The following is a 24993-nucleotide window of genomic DNA, read 5'->3' as shown; positions in this document are numbered from 1 at the left end:
ATGAATGTTTTTGCTTAATCTCCTGAAGATTTGATAAATGAATTCCTCTGTCCCAAGGAAACAGTAGGGGAGATTTACTGAAACTGGTGCACACAGAATCTGGTGCAGATGTACACAGTAACCAATCAGCTTCCAGGTTTTATTGTCAAAGCTTAACTGAACAAGCTGAAGTTAGAAGCTGATTGGCTACCATGCACAGCTGCACCAGATTCTGTGTGCACCCATTTTAGTAAATCTCTCCCATACTGTCAACTGCTGCCTGATGGTGATGTATTTGTTCACCTTTATCTAAATGTCTATCTATCGTTGATCCATTGGCCCTTAAGCAGCCCATAGATTATTTGAATTTCTGAAAGGAAAAATTTGCTCGATTTCCCAATTAACACATTAATTGTTGATAGGGAAATGTCTCCCACAGTACCATTGTGTTCTGCCAGCAGGGGGATACAGGGATCCTTTCCTGGCAACACAATGATTACTGCTAGTATCTATAGCCGCTAGCAGTAAAACAAATCACACAGGTTGTACGCAAGTCGATTGACGGATCAAATTGGATACAATCAGCCTGCTCATACATGGATCGAACCTCAGCTGGTCCCTGCTGAACCGGTCGAATTTTCATCCATGTATGGCTGGCTTAAGTATGCGTGTGCATGTGAAAAAGGGACCTTAGATTGTAAGCTCCTAGCGGACAGGAACTGATGTGAATGCACAGTATGTAAAGTGCTGCATAAATTGTTCGCACTATACAAATAACTGTAATTATCTATCTATTGGCCCTAGTATGTGCATACATGTGAGATAGGGACCTTAGATTGTAAGATCTTTGAGAGCGGGCACTAATGTAATTATAAAGTCTGTAAAGTGCTGCGCAAATTGTTGGCTATAGAAATTCCTGTAATAATCTATCTACCTATTGGCCCCCTTATATGTACACATGTAAGATGGGGAATTAGATTGCAATAAACTCTTTGAGCACAGGGACTGATGTGAATGTACAGGAAATAAAGTGCTGTGCAAATTATCTGCACTATATACATACATGTAATTATCTATCTATCTATCTATCTATCTATCTATCTATCTATCTATCTATCTATCTATCTGTCTGCCATGCACATGATTACAGAGCTGCCTATCTTCAGCAGGCAGAGTCTGCTATGATAGGGCTGCTGGCCCAGTTCTACAGATAGCAGGCTGTGATAGCCCCATGGTGAGTGGCCAGTGTCCGGGCTACCTGTGTGAATCAGGTTTCTGTTAGTGATTAGGAGACTTGATTGGGGAAATGAGAGGCTCAGTGATACCTCTGATAATGAGCTGTGGCTGCAGGCTGGCTCCTCTTCTGCTCTACAGACAGACAGCAAGCGGCTGGATCACATTTCTTCTCTGATCTGCTCCAGCAACTTTCCATGCCTTGCAAACACATTATGGAGCACCCAAGTCTTGTCCTACCATTCACAAAGTGGGTCAGAGCAGTCCCTGCAGTCTTCACTACATAGGATCACCATTCATAGGATAGGGTGCATAGCTTCTATTATAGAGAATATTCTTCACTACATAGGATCACCATTCATAGGATAGGGGGCATAGCTTCTATTATAGAGAATATTATTCACTACATAGGATCACCATTCATAGGATAGGGTGCATAGCTTCTATTATAGAGAATATTCTTCACTACATAGGATCACCATTCATAGGATGGGGGGCATAGCTTCTATTATAGAGAATATTATTCACTACATAGGATCACCATTCATAGGATAGGGGGCATAGCTTCTATTATATTACATTATTACATTACATTGAGTTTATATAGCGCCAAAGGGTTTGCTCAGCGCTGTACAATAGAGGGGGGGACAATACATGAAACATTACAGCAACTACAAACAACACACGAGGGGTTATAGGGCCCTACTCTTTCAAGCTTACAATCTAGGAAGAGAATATTCTTTATTACATAGGTTCACCATTCATAGGACAGTGGTGCATAGCTTCTATTATAGAGAATATTCTTCACTACATAGGTTCACCATTCATAGGATAGGGGGCATAGCTTCTATTATAGAGAATATTCTTCACTACATAGGATCACCATTCATAGGATAGGAGGGCATAGGTTCTAGGATGTTGGTATATACAGTGTATTGTAGTGGGTAATGTAATGTTGGTATATACAGTGTATTGTAGTGGGTCATGTAATGTTGGCACATACAGTGTATTGTAGTGGATCATGTAATGTTGGTATATACAGTGTATTGTAGTGGGTCATGTAATGTTGGTATATACAGTGTATTGTAGTGGGTCATGTAATGTTGGCATATACAGTGTATTGTAGTGGGTCATGTAATGTTGGTATATACAGTGTATTGTAGTGGGTCATGTAATGTTGGTATATACAGTGTATTGTAGTGGGTCATGTAATGTTGGTATATACAGTGTATTGTAGTGGGTCATGTAATGTTGGTATATACAGTGTATTGTAGTGGATCATGTAATGTTGGTATATACAGTGTATTGTAATGAATCATGTAATGTTGTTATATACAGTGTATTGTAGTGGGTCATGTAATGTTGGTATATACAGTGTATTGTAGTGGGTCATGTAATGTTGGTATATACAGTGCATTGTAGTGGGTCATGTAATGTTGGTATATACAGTGTATTGTAGTGGATCATGTAATGTTGGTATATACAGTGTATTGTAATGAATCATGTAATGTTGGTATATACAGTGTATTGTAGTGGGTCATGTAATGTTGGTATATACAGTGTATTGTAGTGGATCATGTAATGTCGGTATATACAGTGTATTGTACTCGGAGTGGTTGTAGGAAGTCTGTGGTATTGCTCCATTTGTAATACGAAGTCTCCTTCTTACACAAGCTCTTATCTGTGTCTGTCTTCTGTCGCTCTTGGTGTTCTGGCTGTTGCTCAAGAGGCCGCTAACTATGGTGTCAAGTGCTCTCCTCCTGATGTTAGATATAGGGAATAACTATGGTGTCACCCCCTCCCCCTTCCCAATCCCTACTAAGAAGGGAGAACTATGGAGTCATCCCTTCTCCTGATGTCAGATATAGGGAATAACTATTGATTCAACCCCCCTCCCCCATGGCAGCTAACCAGTCCCCCTCCTGATGACAGCTAAAAGGATAACTATGGTGTCACCTCCCCCCCTCTTGATGACACATTGGATATAACTATGGTTTCATCCCCTCCTGATGACAGGTATAGGGAAAAACTATAGTGTCATGCCCCCCCCTCCTGATGACAGCTAAGAAAGGATAACTATGGTGTCACCCCTCTCCTCCTGATGACATATTGGATATACTGTAACTATGGTTTCATCCCCTCCTGATGACATATATAGGGAATAACTATGGTGTTACCCCCCTCCTGATGACAGCTAAGAAGAGATAACTATGGTTGTCACCCCCTCCTCCTGATGACATATTGGTTATAACTATGGTTTCATCCCCTCCTGATGACAGATATAGAGGATAACTATGGTGTCACCTCTCTCCTCCTAATGACAGGTATGAGGGATAACTATGATGTCACCCCCCCCCCCTCCTGATGACAGCTAAGAAGGAATAACTATGGTGTTACCCACCTCCTCCTGATGACAGATATAGGGAATAACTTTGGTGTTACCCCTCTCCTCCAGATGACATACATACATAGGGGATAATTATGGTGTCAACCCTCTCCTTCTGATGACAGTTATAGGGGATAACTAAGGTGTTACCCCTCTCCTCCTGATGACAGCTATATTGGATAACTATGGTGTTAGCCCTCTCCTCCTGAGACAGATATAGGGGGTAACTATGGTGGCACTCCCCTCCTCCTGATGACAGATATAGGGGATAACTATGGTGTCACCCCTCTCCTTCTGATGACAATTATATGGGATAACTAAAGGTGTCACCCCTCTCCTCCTGATGACAGATATAGGGGATAACTATGGTGTCACCCCTCTCCTCCTGATGACAGCTATATTGGATAACTATGGTGTTACCCCTCTCCTCCTGATGACAGATATAGGGGATAACTATGGTGTCATCCCTCTCCTCCTGATGACAGATATAGGGGTTAACTATGGTGTTACCCCCCCCCCTCCTCCTGATGACAGATATAGGGGATAACTATGGTGTCACCCCTCTCCTCCTGATGACAGATATAGGGGATAACTATGCTGTCACCCCTCTCCTCCTGATGACAGATATAGGGGATAACTATGGTGTCACCCCTCTCCTCCTGATGACAGATATAGGGGATAACTATGGTGTCACCCCTCTCCTCCTGATGACAGATATAGGGGATAACAATGGTGTCACCCCTCTCCTCCTGATGACAGATATAGGGGTTAACTATGGTGCTACCCCCCCCCCCTCTCCTCCTGATGACAGATATAGGGGATAACTATGGTGTCACCCCTCTCCTCCTGATGACAGATATAGGGGATAACTATGGTGTTACCCCCCCCCCTCCCCTCCTGATGACAGATATAGGGGATAACTATGGTGTTACCCCCCTCCCCTCCTGATGACAGATATAGGGGATAACTATGGTGTCACCCCTCTCCTCCTGATGACAGATATAGGGGATAACTATGGTGTAACCCCTCTCCTCCTGATGACAGATATAGGGGATAACTATGGTGTTACCCCCCCCCCTCCCCTCCTGATGACAGATATAGGGGATAACACTAAGGTGTCACCCCTCTCCTCCTGATGACAGATATAGGGGATAACTAAGGTGTCACCTCTTTCCTCCAGATGACATACATAGGGGATAACTATGGTGTCACCCCTCTCCTCCTGATGTCAGGTATAGGAAAAAACTATGGTGTCACCCCTCTCCTCCTGATGTCAGGTATAGGGAATAACTATGGTGTTACCCCTCTCCTCCTGATGACAGATATAGGGGATAACTATGGTGTTAGCCCTCTCCTCCTGATGACAATTATATGGGATAACTAAAGGTGTCACCCCTCTCCTCCTGATGACAGATATAGGGAATAACTATGGTGTCACCCCTCCCCCTTCCCAATCCCTACTAAGAAGGGATAACTATGGAGTCACCCCTTCTCCTGATGTCAGATATAGGGAATAACTATTGATTCAACCCCCCTCCCCCCATGGCAGCTAAGAAGCGATAACTATGGTGTTACCAGTCCCCCTCCTGATGACAGCTAAAAGGATAACTATGGTGTCACCTCCCCCCCTCTTGATGACACATTGGATATAACTTTGGTTTCATCCCCTCCTGATGACAGGTATAGGGAAAAACTATAGTGTCATGCCCCCCCCCCCCCTCCTGATGACAGCTAAGAAAGGATAACTATGGTGTCACCCCTCTCCTCCTGATGACATATTGGATATACTGTAACTATGGTTTCATCCCCTCCTGATGACATATATAGGGAATAACTATGGTGTTACCCCCCTCCTGATGACAGCTAAGAAGAGATAACTATGGTTGTCACCCCCTCCTCCTGATGACATATTGGTTATAACTATGGTTTCATCCCCTCCTGATGACAGATATAGAGGATAACTATGGTGTCACCTCTCTCCTCCTAATGACAGGTATGAGGGATAACTATGATGTCACCCACCCCCCCTCCTGATGACAACTAAGAAGGAATAACTATGGTGTTACCCACCTCCTCCTGATGACAGATATAGGGAATAACTTTGGTGTTACCCCTCTCCTCCAGATGACATACATAGGGGATAATTATGGTGTCAACCCTCTCCTTCTGATGACAGTTATAGGGGATAACTAAGGTGTTACCCCTCTCCTCCTGATGACAGCTATATTGGATAACTATGGTGTTAGCCCTCTCCTCCTGAGACAGATATAGGGGGTAACTATGGTGGCACTCCCCTCCTCCTGATGACAGATATAGGGGATAACTATGGTGTCACCCCTCTCCTTCTGATGACAATTATATGGGATAACTAAAGGTGTCACCCCTCTCCTCCTGATGACAGATATAGGGGATAACTATGGTGTTACCCCTCTCCTCCTGATGACAGATATAGGGGATAACTATGGTGTCACCCCTCTCCTCCTGATGACAGCTATATTGGATAACTATGGTGTTACCCCTCTCCTCCTGATGACAGATATAGGGGATAACTATGGTGTCATCCCTCTCCTCCTGATGACAGATATAGGGGTTAACTATGGTGTTACCCCCCTCCTCCTGATGACAGATATAGGGGATAACTATGGTGTCACCCCTCTCCTCCTGATGACAGATATAGGGGATAACTATGGTGTCACCCCTCTCCTCCTGATGACAGATATAGGGGATAACTATGGTGTCACCCCTCTCCTCCTGATGACAGATATAGGGGATAACAATGGTGTCACCCCTCTCCTCCTGATGACAGATATAGGGGTTAACTATGGTGCTACCCCCCCCCTCTCCTCCTGATGACAGATATAGGGGATAACTATGGTGTCACCCCTCTCCTCCTGATGACAGATATAGGGGAAAACTATGGTGTTACCCCCCCCTCCCCTCCTGATGACAGATATAGGGGATAACTATGGTGTTACCCCCCCTCCCCTCCTGATGACAGATATAGGGGATAACTAAGGTGTCACCCCTCTCCTCCTGATGACAGATATAGGGGATAACTAAGGTGTCACCTCTTTCCTCCAGATGACATACATAGGGGATAACTATGGTGTCACCCTTCTCCTCCTTATGTCAGGTATAGGAAATAACTATGGTGTCACCCCTCTCCTCCTGATGTCAGGTATAGGGAATAACTATGGTGTCACCCCTCTCCTCCTGATGACTGATATAGGGGATAACTATTGTGTCACTCCTCTCCTCCTGATGCCATACATAGGGAATAACTATGGTGTCACCCCTCTCCTCCTGATGACAGATATAGGGGATAACTATGGTGTTACCCCCCCCCCTTCCCCTCCAGATGACAGATATAGGGGATAACTATGGTGTCACCCCTCTCCTCCTGATGTCAGGTATAGGGGATAACTATGGTGTCACTCAGTGACAGATATTTGGGGTGTTGGTTGATGTCACTCATTCTTCTCCTTTCATTTCCAGGTGGAGGTGAAGTACTATGAGGTCGCAGATCTCTATTGTCGGAGTGCAGCCACCTGTCTGAATGCCACCTGGTGAATGCAACTTCTATTGAAGTCAAGGCTCCTCCCCGATCCCGCCCACCCCGACTGTCCCCGCCCACCCCCTACTTCTCCATCCCCGGCTCGTGCCTGCTCTTCACCAATGGATGTGACCCCAGTGAGCAGATAACAGGACGGATCTGAGGACAGCACGGACAGGCTCGGTTGGTGGATCTTCTAGGCGGAGGTGACCGGAGGACTGAGAGCCCCGACAATGCCCAGATCATTCCTGGTCAAGAGCAAGAAGGCTCACAGCTACCATCAGCCCAGATCCACGGATGGAGATGACTACAGGCTGCAGGAGACGGTGCTGGCTCATTTGTGTGCAGGTACGATCTCCTCTCCTCCCTGCATAGCATCCCTCCATGGAGCCCATACACACTTCCATCCGATCAGTCTGCGATTCCACCCAAAACATCAGATCGGCAAACAATCCAATAGACATAACTTCCCATTCTGATTGGATCAGATCAAACCGAATTGATCAGCTATGGTGGAAAATTATAAATCGAATCATTTTATGTCAATTGGATTGAGATTACATGGTTGTATCTTTCAATTATCAATGAAAATCCACTTCTCCATGTGCGCCATGTCCATGGAATGGGGTGTCCACTATGGATCGATTATTCCTATCAGAAGAGAAAAGAAATCGATCATGGAAGTGTGTGTGTGGCCCCATGTGACAGCTGTCATTCTGAGCCCTTCACCATTCTTCTGATAGTAATACCGATCCCAGGCTTGGTTTTCTGTACACATAACTGACACCCGGATTCCTCCACAGTTTTTAAGTATCACAATTGTATCGATCAATTTACTATTCGATAACATCAACATCTGCAAAGGAATCTAGTAGAGAAAACCCGTTACATTGTATCACGTTCTGTTGCTCTTTGTTACTTTGTTCTTGTCTGTGTCATAAACTCGCCGATCACTTGTCCTGTATTTTATGTCGATGTAAATCCACTGAATATGACATGAAAGATGTGATCGTGCGATTCCTAGAAATGGTTCGATCACGTGACTGGCGATCTGGCTGCACCTAGTAGAGGTGATGCTTGCCCAGATTTATTCCCCCCCGCCATAGGACTCTATGTACTAACGTTTGGGCTACAGAAAATGTCGACACTGGAATCATCGGATTTATTTCGATGTTGTTTCTGATCTAATATTTCGTTTCTGATGTCTTAAATTCCATTTATTGTGAGACGTATTTATTTCCTATTCATCATCAGGCTGATTTACTAAAGGAGTTCACATAATATTTCGTCTAATTATCCGATAATATGAAAAGAACATTGCCTTGATCTGCACAGGATTGGATCGCTGGAGGGAGATTCGCACAATTATTACACAGGATTTATAAAATGTATAGAGCGCCAATGTTTCGGTAAGAACTCCTTTAGTAAATCAGCCGGTGTCAGGATTATTATGATCACGGATTGCTCTGAGAGGATTACAGAAAAAATTGACAAAACAAATTTCAGCCAATCAGATTGTAGCTTTTATTAGCGAAAAGCAATGCGAACTCTGAAACCTAAGTGTTCATTGGTTGTTGAGTTATTGTATGGCTCTTATAAAACCGATACACTCGTTTTCAATTATTCAGCAAATAAAAACAAATGTAATTATTTTAAAACAGTATTTGAGGAATATTATTTAAAAAAAAAAAAACTTTAATGAAATACAGAGTCGTTTAGAGATTTGTGACTATTATTGCCGTCTAAGCCAATGAGATTTTAGCTTTCAACAATGTAAAACAGGAAGAATTGTAAATAATGATGGTTTGACTAATGCTTTCCAAAAATGTCAAATGTGCATTGTGGTTTTAGAGTATTTAAGAAATTATATAAAATAATGTATTGTTTTGTGGATTTATGGTTGAACTGGAAGGACTTTTGTCTTTTTTCAGCCATACTAACTATGTAACTATGTTTTAAATGGATTACACAGTAATTTGGATAGGAGTGATTATGTGCTTTGTATTGCAATCTCAGCCAATACGATTTTAGATTTCAGCAGTGTAAAGCAGGGAGATTTCTGAACAATGGCAGTTCATTGGTTGATTTTATTTATCTTTCCTATAATACTCAATAAGCATCTTGCCATTATTTATAGGTGTAGTTTAGGATTATATAAATATTATTTTAATCGAATTACAGAATAATTAGGACAATTGGGACAGGGATGATTTACTAAAAGCGGATAGTGAAGAATTTGGTGCAGCTGTGCATGGTGGTGGCCAATCAGCTTCTCACTTCAGCTAGTTCAGTAAAGCTTTGGCAATAAAACCTTGAAGCTGATTGGTTTCTATGGACAGCTGCTCCAGATGTTGCACGCTCCAGTTTTAATAAATCAGCCTCAGGATCATATGTGTAATATATATATAAATAAATATATATATATATATATATATATATATAAATAAATATATATATATATATATATATATATATATATATATGAGATTTGTTTATGTATATACATATTATAATATTATATAAGAAAGAACGTTTATATGTGTGTGTTTATGTACATTTATAATATTATATAAGAGGGAATGTTTATTTTTATAATATACAAACATTCTTTCTTATTTAATATTCTATCTATCTATCTATCTATCTATCTATCTATCTATCTATCTATTATCTATCTATCTATGTATCTATCTATCTATCTATCTATCTATCTATATTTTCTCTCTCTCTCATTATTTATTTATTTGAATTAAATTTTATATATATATATATATATATATATATATATATATATATATATATACACCTATATATGTGTGTGTGTGTGTGTGTGTGTATACATATGTTTCACTAATTGGATTGTTTTCTCTTTCAGAGAGTAAAGTGGTTCCTGAGACTGAAGGGAACATTTCCCCTGTGTCATCCCACCTAGGTGAAGGTGGGGATGCGTCGTCCGATGTGTCGCCCCCTAGCTGCGAGAGCAGTGTGTGCGACACAACTGCGTCAGAAGTGGACGACTTTTGGAGACCCCCTTCCCCGTCCGCCTCTCCAGGTACTGACTGTCACACTGGGGGTATGTAACATCCTGCCTGAGCCAAGCCACACACCGCAGATAGGTGTCCCAGACACGATAGATAACACAGATACAAAGCTGCACCCCCGCCCCCCTAGCACCCCCGCCGGTCCAGACCCCCAACACGACAAATACACACATGCGGAGGTCTAGGTCAACATACATCTGACTCAGTGGACCATTAACGGGTTAATTCACCTCCTAACCGCATGCAGATGTCAGCACAAATCACACACATATCACTGATCCATGACCCAGGCTGGGTATGATGTGTGACATTGGCTCAGTGGGTACATTCACAAAGCGGAAGACTGATCGCTGGGCTCAGTACATAAGGCGAGGTTGTGCTCTCCTAAAGCTAGGCTTTCACGTGTTGGTCAAAGTCCTGCTGTTCCAATTCCCTTCATGGATGATCGGGCGATCAGAGAGCACACAAACCAGCACATTGTGTAGTGAATGGCCCCTACTCCTACAATCAGCCCATTGCATTCATACTGCACTGTCTCTGTGGGGGAAATGCAAATAAAGGGTATTGAGGTCTCTGGAAATGACAGATTTGTAGCTCTGATCTCCAAAATAGATCCTATAGTCAGCGATGTGTTTACTACCTATGCAAACAAGGCGGCTGCCTGGGGTGAGGGTATTTGCATTTATTGGGTTCCTTTATTGTTTGTATTTAGTTCCCTTTTTGCTGTTTATTTACCCAAATATAGCGCATGGAATCATATGATTTCTAGTTGTGGGGTGTCCACATTCTAACCCCCATAACCCCCCATCTGGTATTTATATATGAATTATATCAGACCACCACTATAGGATGGCAGATACATCATAGTCCCCGTAGACTGAGACCTGCATTGGGGGGGGGGGGGGGGGGGATATCTAATAACACACAATGCAGAGCTGTCCAGGTGATTGGGGAGGGGGGCAACTTTTCTCTGCTGGTCTGCAGCTTAAATAACGAATGCTGAATGTCTAAACTATAGAAATATAATACATATGGATGGCCTGTGTTATAGAAGCATATTACATATGGATGGATATGGTATAGAAGAATGATAGAAATGAATGTCCTATGTGCTAGTATAGAAGCATGATACAAGTGTCTGTCCTATGTTTTATACATATGAATGTCCTATGTTAAAGTAGAAAAGCATGATACATGTGTCTGTCCTATGTTATATACATATGAATGTCCTATGTTATAGTAGAGAAGCATGATACAGGTGTCTGTCCCATGTTATATACATATGCATGCCCTATGTGTTAGTAGAGAAGCATGATACAGGTGTCTGTCCTATGGTTTATACATTTGAATGTCCTATGTTATAGTATGAAGCATGATACAGGTGTCTGTCCTATGTTATATACATATGGATGTCCTATGTTATAGTAGAGAAGTATGATACAGGTGTCTGTCCTATGTTATATACATATGGATGTCCTATGTTATAGTAGAGAAGCATGATACAGGTGTCTGTCCTATGTTATACACATATGAATGTCCTATGTTTTGTAGAGAAGCATGATACAGGTGTCTGTCCTATGTTATATACATACGAATGTCCTATGTTTTGTAGAGAAGCATAATACAGGTGTCTGTCCTATGTTATATACATATGGATGTCCTATGTTATAGTATGAAGCATGATACAGGTGTCTGTCCTATGTTATACACATATGAATGTCCTATGTTTTAGTAGAGATGCATGATACAGGTGTCTGTCCTATGTTATACACATAAGAATGTCCTATGTTATAGTATGAAGCATGATACAGGTGTCTGTCCTATGTTATATACATATGAATGTCCTATGTTATAGTATGAAGCATGATACAGGTGTCTGTCCTATGTTATACACATATGAGTGTTCTATGTTATAGTATGAAGCATGATACAGGTGTCTGTCCTATGTTATACACATATGAATGTCCTATGTTATAGTATGAAGCATGATACAGATGTCTGTCCTATGTTATATACATATGGGTGAACTATGTTGAAGCATAAAACATATTGATATCCTATGTTGTAGTACATAAGCATAATAGAGGTGGCTATCCTGTTTTTATAGAAGCATAATACATCATGTCCTATGGTATAGAAGAAGAATAGATATGAATGTCATATGTGCTAGTAGAGAAGCATGTTACAGGTATCTGTCCTATGTTATATACATATGAATGTCCTATATTACAGTATGAAGCATGATACAGGTGTCTGTCTTATTTTATAGAGGCATAATACATAATGTCCTATGGTATAGATATAGAAGAATAATAGGTATGAATGTCCTTTGGGATAAAAGCACAATACATATGACTGTCCTATGTGTAGTATAATACATATGACGGTTCTATGTTATAGTATAATACATATGACTGTCCTATGTATAGTATAATACATATGACGGTTCTATGTTATAGTATAATACATATGACTGTCCTATGTTATAGTATAATACATATGACGGTTCTATGTTATAGTATAATACATATGACTGTCCTATGTGTAGTATAATACATATGACGGTTCTATGTTATAGTATAATACATATGACTGTCCTATGTATAGTATAATACATATGACGGTTCTATGTTATAGTATAATACATATGACTGTCCTATGTTATAGTATAATACATATGACGGTTCTATGTTATAGTATAATAGAGATGAATGTGCAAGAATTGGAGTTTGTAACGAAATTGTGACTAATATACGGATTTATGTTTGTTCATAGCCAATGCACAGATTTGTAGTAAAACTAGCAATAGACTAACGACAGATCCTACAGGAGACCAGTATTATATGCTATTATATGACAATAGTACAGAATCCTATTGTACTGGTAGCTGCTATAGGATCAGTAGGGCAATCATAGAAGACAAGCAATGATGTTGTATCATCTGTTCTTCCCTATAGTACTGACACGGGACATCTGTCTGTCTGCTCATAGGAGACTCACTTCTCTGCCAGGTTGTCATATAGGTGACAAGTTTGCTCATTGATTTAATTATATAAATTACTTGATTTCCTGTTAAATGGCTTTAATATCAGGGGTAATGTGATTAAAGGGACAGTATAGTCTCCAACATCACTGACCCCTGGCAGGACTACAAGTTCCAGCATATTGTGTCAGCTCACTGGTTATCTCTGGATATCGATGTGCCTCTCTCTTTCTCTATCATGCCCCCCCCCTTTATTCTCTTATTCCCATTCTCTCTCTCTCTCTCTCTACTTTATCAATAAATAGGTTGTAAAACTGTAAATTGCAAGACAGAAAATAAAGATATAAATTGTAGAAACGTCAGATTAGATAATCCACTTGAATTAATTATATAGTCAATTGAAGTGAGTGTGTAGATAGATTATTAATAATAAATTTTTGATAACAAATAGTGTATTTTAGTATAACATAACCAAGTTGTACATTACATCACTGGTATGTTGGCATTTGTATGTAAACACTCTCATTATCATTTCCCTTTTTTTTTTTAAATAATTTTAGTTCCACTTTCTTACAACATTGGGTAATATTTGGCTAACATGCCAAAACTTGGTCATCTTCAAAGATAAGGAGATTATTTTCATTTTACAGGTTATAACTTGAAAAAGCAGCAATGACTACAAAAATAGGGAAGTGCTTTAGACATAGTGGGGTTGATTTACTAAAGCTGGAGAGTGCAAATTCTGGTGCAGCTGTTCCTGATAGCCAATCAGCTTCTAAATTCAGCTTGTTCAATTAAGCTTTGAAAAAAAAAACCTGGAAGTTGATTGCTTGCTAGCTGCACCAGCTTTTGCACTCTTCAGTTTTAGTAAATCAACCATAATGTTCAGAAAATATAGTTGATTGGATTGTGATGTAATAAAGAGTGAGTATTTCCTCAGTTGTATGTGCTTTGACTACATGTGGACTTGTAGCTGATGGTGGTATGGTGCAGGATATATTCTGTTTTTTCTAATAATAACATTTTTATACATTTTGGTAAAATAAAAAGTTAAAGAAGCTAAAAAATAATGAAGTAAAATACTGATAGCATTTTTATACATTTTGGTAAAATAAAAAGTTAAAGAAGCTAAAAAATAATGAAGTAAAATAATAGTAAAATATCCTGCTATTAAGGCATTAAGCTCCAAAACATCAGCCTAAATATAAAAAATATAAATGTTACATTTAGCAGAGATTTTCTCCTAAATAGTAGGACTCGTTATTATAACCTGGCAATGTCATGGTGACCAAACATGTTTATTTCTCAATAATGGCATTTTAAAGGAACAAAACAGTTTTGATTCAGTTGCTGAAAAATATCTGAAGATCAACAAAATGGCTGTAACCCAGCCATTGAATTAAAATGGAATTCATCATAATATGCAAGGAAACAAGCAAGCAAACAAACAAACAAACAAATAAATAAAACATTTACTTGGGGAAACTACACATTGTAAAATAAAAAAACAATGCCAATTACAGGGATATTATTATGGACAAATTACTTTTTTAATGTATTATCAATGATTGCTTATGTATAGCCAATTTTATTTAAATTCTTACATCTTTTAACCATCCTGTCACAAAAAAAGAACAGAGCTGCAATATTTGCAAAGAGGAATGCAGGAATGCTTTATAAAAAGTTGTAATATATCAGATTTATCATTTCTATCAACAGAAGAAAATTAAAAAAAATCATGGTTTTGTAGAATTCTACGCAAGGATCTTTCCTCCTCTCTCTTTTTTAGAACCCTCCCTTCCTCCCAGCAAAAGGGACCGATTTAGTGAAGGATTCCCTTTTTATGTCACTAGACAACTTGTCTTCACTTCACACATCTCATTAAAGATAGAATAATATAAAATTATAGTAAGAAAAATAGCTAATCTAAGCCAGAGGAAGAGTAAAATGACTCCATTGGAAGGTTATCCCACTACTGTGATAACCCTGTATTTCTAATTGTGCCCTTTGAATATTATGTATTACTATCTATTATGTGGGACTATAATGCAATCTGATCCTATATTTGGAATTTTTCGATTTTTTTTTACTGCTTTCTGCATACTTATGGCAACATCCAATAGGAGGTTTAATGCTAGCTAGATATTTTGTTGATTGTTTTTCATTTTCTAAGAATGTGTTACAAAGTAAAGTAACATACTGTATCTATTAATCATCCATTAGCACAGTGAATATTCAAGCTTGAAGAAAAAAAAATCACTTTGACTAACTAATCATGTGCAGGAGTGATTATGAAAAAAAAAAGAAAAACATAATTTTGAATACATAACCTGATTCAACATTTTCTCCTTTAATAGATCAATCTCATTGTTAACATGCTATAGTAGGCACTAATCAACATTATAAAAAATCTTCAGTGGCATTTCGATGTATTGTTGGTTGTAGTTGTGTGATCTCAGCCTTGTGTAGCTCAGGGACACATGTCATTCATGTATAGAACCGTCCTAAAACAATTACATGATGTAAAATTGATGTTTGCACATAATCCATTGTTTGTAGCAGGGCTGGATCATTTGTGTAAAGCTGAAATGGTCATTTCTCTAAACCTAACATGAATCACATCCATATTAAAAAAAGCACATTATTTTTATTATTAACTAGGTCACCTTGACATCTCATTTGTCATTCAATTCTTTATATTATTCAGAACTGAAAGTTTATATAATGATTTTAGTCATTTAGATCCCTCAAATCCAAACACAGGGTTTCCTTTTATTTCCAAACAGTACTTTAGCTTGTTTCCTGTCTGTCTTTATTGTTTTATACATTATGCATACTGATTAGGGTCTGATTTAAACTGATGTAAATAGGAAATATTTCCATTTCTAATGCCAGATTGCCTTTGATAAAAATTGGTTTTGTAGAATATAAATCCAAATTGTATTTATAAGATATTCCCCTGTCTTCAGCCTTTGTCACATACATATGTGAGTTCTGTAGTATACGTTTCACCATATACATTAGAATTCTTAGTGTTTCTTCTGCTCTAGCTGACCACAGCATAGGTGTATCTCAGCATGCAGTGGTTCACTAATTAGATAATAGGTTCTCAATGTTTGGTTTAATATTTCAGAACAGTGCAAATCTAACTCTAGACACAGTCATTGTGAATGAATCCCTACCACATCTTAAACAGAGCAGCGCGTAAACTTATAGAGGGTGGAAAAATCTGATTGTTTGTTGCTGTTTTACTAAACTGGCAACATGAATAAAAAATTAAAACTGATTATACAATTTCTTTTTTGGCTTTTCTGCATATCTTGCTTTACATATGAACATTAGCTTTAAGCTGGCCATGCATATGGATATTTTATTTTTTACAAATTGTGTAACTATCAGACATTCACATATTGGGGCTTATTTACTAAAGGAGAGAAGATTCACACAATAAATTGTGTGAAGATTAACTTCAGTTATCCAATCATGTGAAAAGAAAATCCCAGCGCGTTTATTTCATCTGCACATCATTGAATAATTGAAGTAAATATTCACATAATAATTTGTGAAAATACTCAACTCCTTTACAAAATTGACCTAATAATATTTTTTTTCACTTCATCAGAGTATAGGTTGTTAAAATGGCATCATATTAAATGCTATTATAAAATCCAGAGATGAACTATCTGTAACTGGTTAAAAATTTCCAACTAGCTTTTCAGACATTTTTCAGACTCTCTAATGATCCTTTTTCACCATGTACAAACAATTATAACTGCATCAGTTTAATTTGTAATAGACATAGGTATCACTTTTTACAAATGGCCAGCACAGACATTCAGACAGCAAACAAATTGAGGGTTGATAATAAATGTATACACTGGTGGTCTACTGAAGTTCATTAGTAGAAGCTCTAATAAACTAACTTAAAGTGACCCATTGGGGGAGATTTACTAAGATTGGTGCACACAGAATCTGGTGCAGCTGTGCATACTAACCAATCAGCTTCAAGGTTTTACACCCCGGTCACACCGATCCTGACTTTGAAATCGTGCAACTTACAGTGAAGTTGCAGGGTTTCAATGTCGGATGACATACTGATTTGAGGTGTGATTTGCAAGACATCTGACGCAGATGTCTATGCAGATTGCACCAAAAGTAGTGCATGAACTACTTTAGAAATTGTTCCGACCAATTTGAAACCGCACCTATATGACCGCTGTAAAATGCGGACAATAGAGTGCGACTTGCAAATCGCATGCCAAGTCGCACCCAGTGTGACCGGGGACTTAATGTTAAAGCTTAATTGAACAAGCTGACGTGAAAAGCTGATTGGTTACTATGCACAGCTGCACCAGATTTTGCACTCTTCAGTTTTAGTAAATCAACCCCCATGTGTTTCTAAAAGAATTTACTAAAAATACTTTAAAGGCAAAAAGCACTGCGATGCAACACAGTGGATGAACAGATTTTTTTTGAAAACAATTAATTTTCTGATGCCCATGCATTGTGCTTGTACTGAAAAATCCAGTGAAATGGAAAGCAATAGATCTCGAAGAGATTAGCCCTAATGCTGAGCACCTAAAAGAACAAATGGTGTTGGTTTCCTAAAGCAGTAGAGGCTGTTCACTTAGCAAATTGAATGTTCACCTAGCATAGCAAATGAGATGAAGCTGTGTTTAACTGGAATATATACTCACATACAAAGACAATGTAAAAACTGGATTTTTGCTTGCACGATTGGATGATTGCAGTTATTATTATACAGGATTTATATAGCGCCAACAGTTTGCTCAGCACTGTACAATATAACAGGAGACAATACAGCAACGATACAGTTCAATACAAGAGGGATTTGAGGGCCCTGCTCCTTGGAGCTTACAATCTAAGAGGGAAGTGAACATTTCTATCTCATTCAATAAATGAAGTGAACATTAGCTTCACGAAGTGGACATTCTCAGCCCACTATTCCTTTAGTCCAGCAATGGGCAAACTACGGCCCGGCGGACCTTTTAATCCGGCACGCAGAGCGTGATACATTGGCTGTCAGGATGTGTGTAGGCGGGGCAGCGTGACAAACGTGAGGGGAGCTAGGCTCCTCTCACAGTCCGCCCTGAAGACCGGAACGGCGCGGGAACACGGCGAGAGGAACGCGCGGAGCAAAGGTAAGTGAATTGACACAGGGGGGACTTGGCTTACTACTTGGGGGGGAATAGTACTGTGGGGGATGAAATACTATATGAGGGATGAATTAATATGGGGGATGAATTAATATGGGGAATGAATTACTATAGGGGGGATGAATTACTATAGGGGGGATGAATTACTATGGGGGATGAATTACTATATGGGGGAAGAATTACTATGGGGGATGAATTACTATATGGGGGATGAATTACTATATGGGGGATGAATTACTATGGGGGATGAATTACTATATGGGGGATGAATTACTATATGGGGGATGAATTACTATGGGGGATGAATTACTATATGGGGGATGAATTACTATGGGGGATGAATTACTATATGGGGGATTAATTACTATGCTTACTATGGGGGAATATTACTATACTTACTATGGATGACACATACACATCATTCATCTACTCTTGGTCCGGCCCCGGGTCCAATATATGAACCCATTGCGGCCCTCAAAAAGTCAAAAAGTTTGCCCACCCCTGCTTTAGTCGCTCAATCCCAATGGCCAATTGATGTACTGTATATGTAGTGTATTGATACGGTACCTTTGTCACCCTTGGTCCAGTTATGGTCTATCACCAGGCTAAGCAATGTTAGAATAACGACAAACTATTCTTATTTGATTTTTAATATAACCAATTAAAGAGCATTTATTGGAAATGTTATCACTGTACATAAATGTCTAATGCCTATTTCTTATTCTACATCTGCTTCTATTGTCTCTGTAGCCTCAGAAAAGTCAGCTTGCCCATCTCTGGAAGATTCTCCACCCTTCCCGCCATCATTCAAGTCTTATACGTGGAGCAGTTTGGTTGGCTCTGAACTACGACAGTTGGTGCAGAACTACAGGCCATCAGGACTGGAGAGAAATTCTTCCCTAGGACTCTATGGAGACAGGGACACTCCTTCTCATCCCTCACCTCTGTACAGTTCGGAGAGGGGTGTTCATGGGCTGTATGGGGACTATGCACAGGGAGTGTCTCGTTATGGAGAGTCTTGTTCTGCCACTGCTTTATACGGAGAAAAGACGCAAGGTATCAAGGTGGAGTCTGATCTGCTGTGTACACGACTGCTGCTTAACACCGGTTCCTACAAATGTCTAAAGTGCAGTAAGGTATGAACACAATAAGCATGCTTAAAAGATTAGATAACACAAATTTTTTAACATTAATGTGTTACTAAACCCAGGACCCTGCATTCACTATATCTGGTCTCCCACAGTACACAGAACATGGAAATTCAATTATTTTAGTAAATATAAACTGCTAAATACCTTTTCTCATCAGCACTTAGAGCAGTCTTGTGACTTCTATCAGTGTCCAGCAGAGCACTGGTAAAGCTTGTAGGAGGAGTTTTCATTCTCCCCTGATTGTCCCATGAGGCTGCAGGACCCCTGACCCTCTGTCAGTGACAGTGCTGATTGGTCCTGTGCTGATCACATGCACTCTCTCAAGAAATAAAAAACACTCTAGCAATACATACCAAACTGAGCATGTGCAGCTTGCCCCCAAGGCCCTGTTCTATCAGCAGATGGATTGCGGACAGTAGAAGAAGGGGAGGATTAGAGAAGACAGGATCAAACATCCTTTTTACACAATTCAGAGGATTAACCCCTAAGGTTCCACAGTGAGTGTAACACGCATGCTTTACGGCATATACAGACTGATTTTTCTGTTGTGGGTTTAATAACACTTCAATTGATTTTTGAACCAATAAATGGGATATGACTCACAAGATTGATTTACACTGTTTTTCTAAGCTAGCACAACCATCTTTGTGTTATCAGTGGTTCATATTTAATCAACCCCCATGTCTTATGATTTCCTCATAGGTGTTCTCCACACCTCATGGATTGGAGGTTCATGTACGTAGATCACACAGTGGGACAAGACCATTTGCATGTGAAATGTGTGGAAAGACATTTGGCCATGCTGTCAGCTTAGAGCAACATAAGGCTGTCCATTCTCAGGTAAGAAGAAAGAACGACTTCCAGATATGCTCAAAGTGAACCTTTATTTGTCTATGCAGGAAAAAGCAAGAGGCTCTCTTTAATCCTCCTCTCCATCCTGCCCAGTGGCACATACTCACCTGTTCTTCATTCCTTCACTGTCCTGTTCAACTGCCATTAGCAGAAGGAGCCATGTAACAGCGACAGTGCTTTGTGATTGGCTCAGCACTATCATTTAAAGTGAGTCACATGCTCCTCCATACTTGGAAGTATGGATTGTTTTTTTCTGCTCTTGGTAGCTAGATAAAGTGGGATGGTACTGAAGATAAGGTAAACATATGGGGGGGGGGGGGGGGGGGTATGCAAAACCTCTATTCTACCCCACAGAAGTTTGCTCTAAGAGTGCAGGAAAATACATTTTGGATTACTTATGCATACAGAAATATACTAATATGCACCTGGTGAGTTACACTTAATCCACGTTTCTCAGATGTTTTGATGTGAAATTTCATTCAAGTAATACAGGAGTGGTCAGTACTTATCTCTTGCTGAAAATTGTAGCTGCCTGGTTTCTTTGATGACCTTCTGGGGTTCATTTACTAAAGGAGCAGATACTGCTCTCTTACCAAAGTAAATATTACAATTTTGAGTTCACTTAAAAAAATTTTTTTGCACATGATTGGATGATTAACCACTTGCCCTCCAGAGGATTTGCCCTCCTTCCTGACCAGGCCATTTTTTGCGATACGACGCTGCGTTATTTTAACTGACAATTGCACGGTCATGCAACGTTGTAAATAAATGAAATTTATGTCCTTTTCTCCCACAAATGGAGCTTTCTTTCAATAGTATTTGATTGCCTCTGCGGTTTTTATTTTTTTGCGCTATAAACAAAAAAAAAAAGGCCAACAATTATGAAAAAAAAACAATATTTTTGACTTTTTGCTATAAAACATATCTAGTAAAAGAAATGTAAAAATTTATATTATTCATAAATTTAGGACAAAATGTATTCTGCTCCATGTCTTTGCTAAAAAAAAATCCCAATATGCATAAATTAATTGGTTTACGTGAAAGTTATAGCGTCTACAAATGGCGGTATATATACTGGAATTTTTATTTATTTATTAATTTATTTATTTATTTATTTGTTTATTTATTTATTTTGCTAGTAATGGCAGCAATCAGCGACTTATTGTGGGACTGCGGCGGACATTCTGATACTGGGTGGGAACTAACTAACTGTCACTGACATCTCCAGTGACACTAATACAGTCATCAGTGCTAATAAAAAGCACTGTCACTGTACTAATGACACTGGGCAGGAAGGGGTAAACATGCACACACAGCTGTGTGTGTTTTACTCTGTGGACAAGCTGCTTTGTATTGCTATATAAAGCAGCCTGTTGGTGCTGAGATCTGTGTTGCCCAGGGGCCAATAGCGGCACGGGTAGGGAGCCCTACCTGGAAATGCAAAATCGTGTGTATATATATATATATATATATATAATTTTATGCATCCCTGCTGCCCTGTAGCAGTACTTCTGCTATAGGGTGGTCAGGATTAAAGTAAACAGTGTTGTCCTATTCACTAAAATTCCCAATTTTGTTGGAAAAAGGTCTCCTATAATTAAAGTGTCTTAGTGAATTTGTTTCAGTTTTTTTTGTATTGCAATTATTATTGCATTTACTTATCAATCAACACTCTTAAAACATATTCAGCAACTGAACACATAAATTCTACAAATACAAAAATTCACAGCCCTTTTAAAACCAAAGATATCCGAAACAAAATTTACTGTAGTCTCTACCTAACCTGAAAAAAATTATCTCAAATAAAAGTCATAAATAAAATAAATACTTTGCATACCAAAATGCTAATGTACTAAAGTAAATATTAAATCTAAAATACGTTAGTCTTCCCCAAAGTGTGGGGACATTCTATATGAGTTAATAGTCATAAAAATGTATAATAAAAATTTTACAATCTATAAAAAAAACAGGAAATAATAAGTCACATTTTTGGCCTGCTTTGGTATCAGTTTTTGTGCAATATGTATATTATACGGATCTATAGGTTTATATTCATTGATTTTTTTTTCTATCATATTTCCTACAGGAGAGAAGTTTTGATTGTAAAATATGTGGTAAAAGTTTTAAGAGATCATCCACACTTTCCACACACCTACTTATCCACTCGGACACAAGGCCGTACCCCTGTCAGTATTGTGGCAAGCGTTTCCACCAGAAGTCAGACATGAAGAAACACACGTTTATACATACAGGTGAGTGTATGTGTGTTCTGAAAATCCTTTCCGAGACACGTCATACTTCATCATTAGGTCGCTTAACACATTTTATACATTTTCTGGTTTAACATGTAACATGGTGCAAAAGGTGAACTTGGCCATATGAATACGATAGAGGAGTTATACCACAGAGATGAAGATACAATGGGAAAATTTAGAGAAGAATGGAGTTGGTGGTATGTTTTTAAATCATCAGAAAAATATCTCAGAATAATGGGTACCAAGTAGGTGGATTTAGAGATTCAAACTGAATAACTGGAGAGTGGTAAACATGACTGACCATGACACTGAGGTGTTTAGTAGAAAGCTTTAGAAAGAGATTGGTAGAAATAGATTGATTGGGGTAATTATGGGGATAGAGGGATTGGGATGGGAAGGTGAGAGGGTTTAGGAAAAGAACAGCTAGACTGTTTGTGTTATGATAAATTGTGTACTGTTTTAATTTGTACTGAAATAAAATTTAATAAAAGATATTAATAATTTACAAGGTGAACTTGGCCTTTAAGCTGGCCATACATGAATCATATTTTGGATGATTCCTCCTGAATCAGCCAGGATTCATTCAGCAGGTGGCCCTTTCGGCACCACCTGGCTTGACAGAAGTTGTTTTTTTTGTGGAAGAGGTCGGGTAGAACATCCAAGCAGATGCATGCACTGTTCAAGTATTCTGACAGCCATGGGTGCTGGCTGTCAAAATACGATAGTCAGCTTTGTAGTTTCATCCATGCTATATTAATGGGGGCAGGGGCGTATTTGCTGCGAGGCAAACTAGGCATTTGCTAGGGCGGCACTTTACAGGGGATGGCACGGCGGCAGTGTTGCCCCCTTTCCCACAGAAGGGACACTTCCATAGGAAAGGGACAGGGGCAGGGCTGCCATGGCTGAGGGACCAGTGTAGCAGCAAGATCTGTCCCCCTGATGCATCTGCGCATGTCACCGGCTGCAGAGGAGAGCGGAGTGGTGGGCGGATCCCCGGTGTGCGCTCGGAGCGCGTGAGGGGCGGGGCCCGCTATAAGTGCTGGGATGTGCAGGAAGGCCCGAAGGAGGAAGCAGAAGAGGACGAGGTCAGGGGAGCAGAGCCGGCCCGCTCCTTTGCAGCCGCCGCCAGAGATGATGGGGGAGAAGGGACACAGGCACCTGGTGATCCTGACACCATCTGGAGGAGCCGCTGCTGGACAGGTAAGTGCTTGGAGGACTGGTGCTCCCTCGGTCCTGTCTCACTGTCCCCTGATACACTGCCCCCCATCTATCACACTGCCCCCTGCCCCACATGTCACCCTGCCCCACACCTGTTCCATTTCCCCCTCCTGTCCCCCACATTGTCCCACTACCACCCATCTGTCCCCACTACCACCCATCTGTCCCCACTGCCCCTCACCTGTCCCACTGCGCTCCTCCTGTCCATCTGCCCCCCACCTGTCCCTCTGCGCTCCTCCTGTCCATCTGCCCCCCACCTGTCCCTCTGCGCTCCTCCTGTCCATCTGCCTCCCACCTGTCCCTCTGCGCTCCTCCTGTCCATCTGCCCCCCACCTGTCCCTCTGCGCTCCTCCTGTCCATCTGCCCCCCACCTGTCCCTCTGCGCTCCTCCTGTCCATCTGCCCCCCACCTATCCCTCTGCGCTCCTCCTGTCCATCTGCCCCTCACCTGTCCCTCTGCGCTCCTCCTGTCCATCTGCCCCTCACCTGTCCCTCTGCGCTACTCCTGTCCATCTGCCCCTCACCTGTCTCTCTGCGCTACTCCTGTCCATCTGCCCCCCACCTGTCCCTCTGCGCTACTCCTGTCCATCTGCCCCTCACCTGTCTCTCTGCGCTACTCATGTCCATCTGCCCCCCACCTGTCCCTCTGCGCTACTCCTGTCCATCTGCCCCTCACCTGTCCCTCTGCGCTACTCCTGTCCATCCTCCCCTTACCTGTCCCTCTGCGCTACTCCTGTCCTGCTGCCCTGATCCTGTCCCATGCCCCCCCCCCGTCATGCTGCCCCCAATCTGTCCCTCTGCGCTCCTCCTGTCCCACTGCCCCTCACCTGTCCCACTGTGCTCCTCCTGTCCCACTGCCCCTCACCTGTCCCACTGTGCTCCTCCTGTCCTACTGCCCCTGACCTGTCCCATTGCGCTCCTCCTGTCCCACTGCCCCTCACCTGTCGCTCTGTGCTCCTCCTGTCCCACTGCCCCTTACCTGTCCCTTTGTGCTCCTCATGTCCCACTGCCCCAATCCTGTCCCACTGCCACGATCCTGTCCCTTTGCACTCTTCCTGTCCCGCTGCCCCGATCCTGTCCCATGACCCCTGCCACGCTGCCCCTCACCTATCCTTCTGCGCCTCTCCTGTCCCGCTGCTCCGATCCTGTCCCATGCCCCCCATCAC

The 24993-nt window shown here is 40.7% G+C and overlaps 1 protein-coding gene across 1 annotated transcript in view; it reads left to right on the top strand.

The window, feature by feature from the left end:
* Positions 1–7248: 7248 nt before the first annotated feature.
* The window catches only part of GFI1 (growth factor independent 1 transcriptional repressor), a 29447-nt gene continuing 11702 nt past the window's right edge, over positions 7249–24993 (top strand). The window contains exons 1-5 of the mRNA XM_089668941.1: positions 7249–7499; positions 10027–10203; positions 19103–19488; positions 20206–20343; positions 22442–22607. Coding sequence (XP_089525067.1) covers positions 7385–7499; positions 10027–10203; positions 19103–19488; positions 20206–20343; positions 22442–22607 — 982 coding nt within the window. The 5' untranslated portion in view covers positions 7249–7384. The remainder of the gene's footprint in view (positions 7500–10026; positions 10204–19102; positions 19489–20205; positions 20344–22441; positions 22608–24993) is intronic.

Source organism: Staurois parvus, unplaced genomic scaffold (assembly GCF_062004578.1).
Source record: "Staurois parvus isolate SC_StPar_1 unplaced genomic scaffold, SC_StPar_1.0 ptg000066l, whole genome shotgun sequence".
Taxonomy (NCBI): Eukaryota; Metazoa; Chordata; class Amphibia; order Anura; family Ranidae; genus Staurois; species Staurois parvus.
Note: the sequence above shows the minus strand (reverse complement) of the source record. Positions and strands in the feature narration are given on the sequence as shown.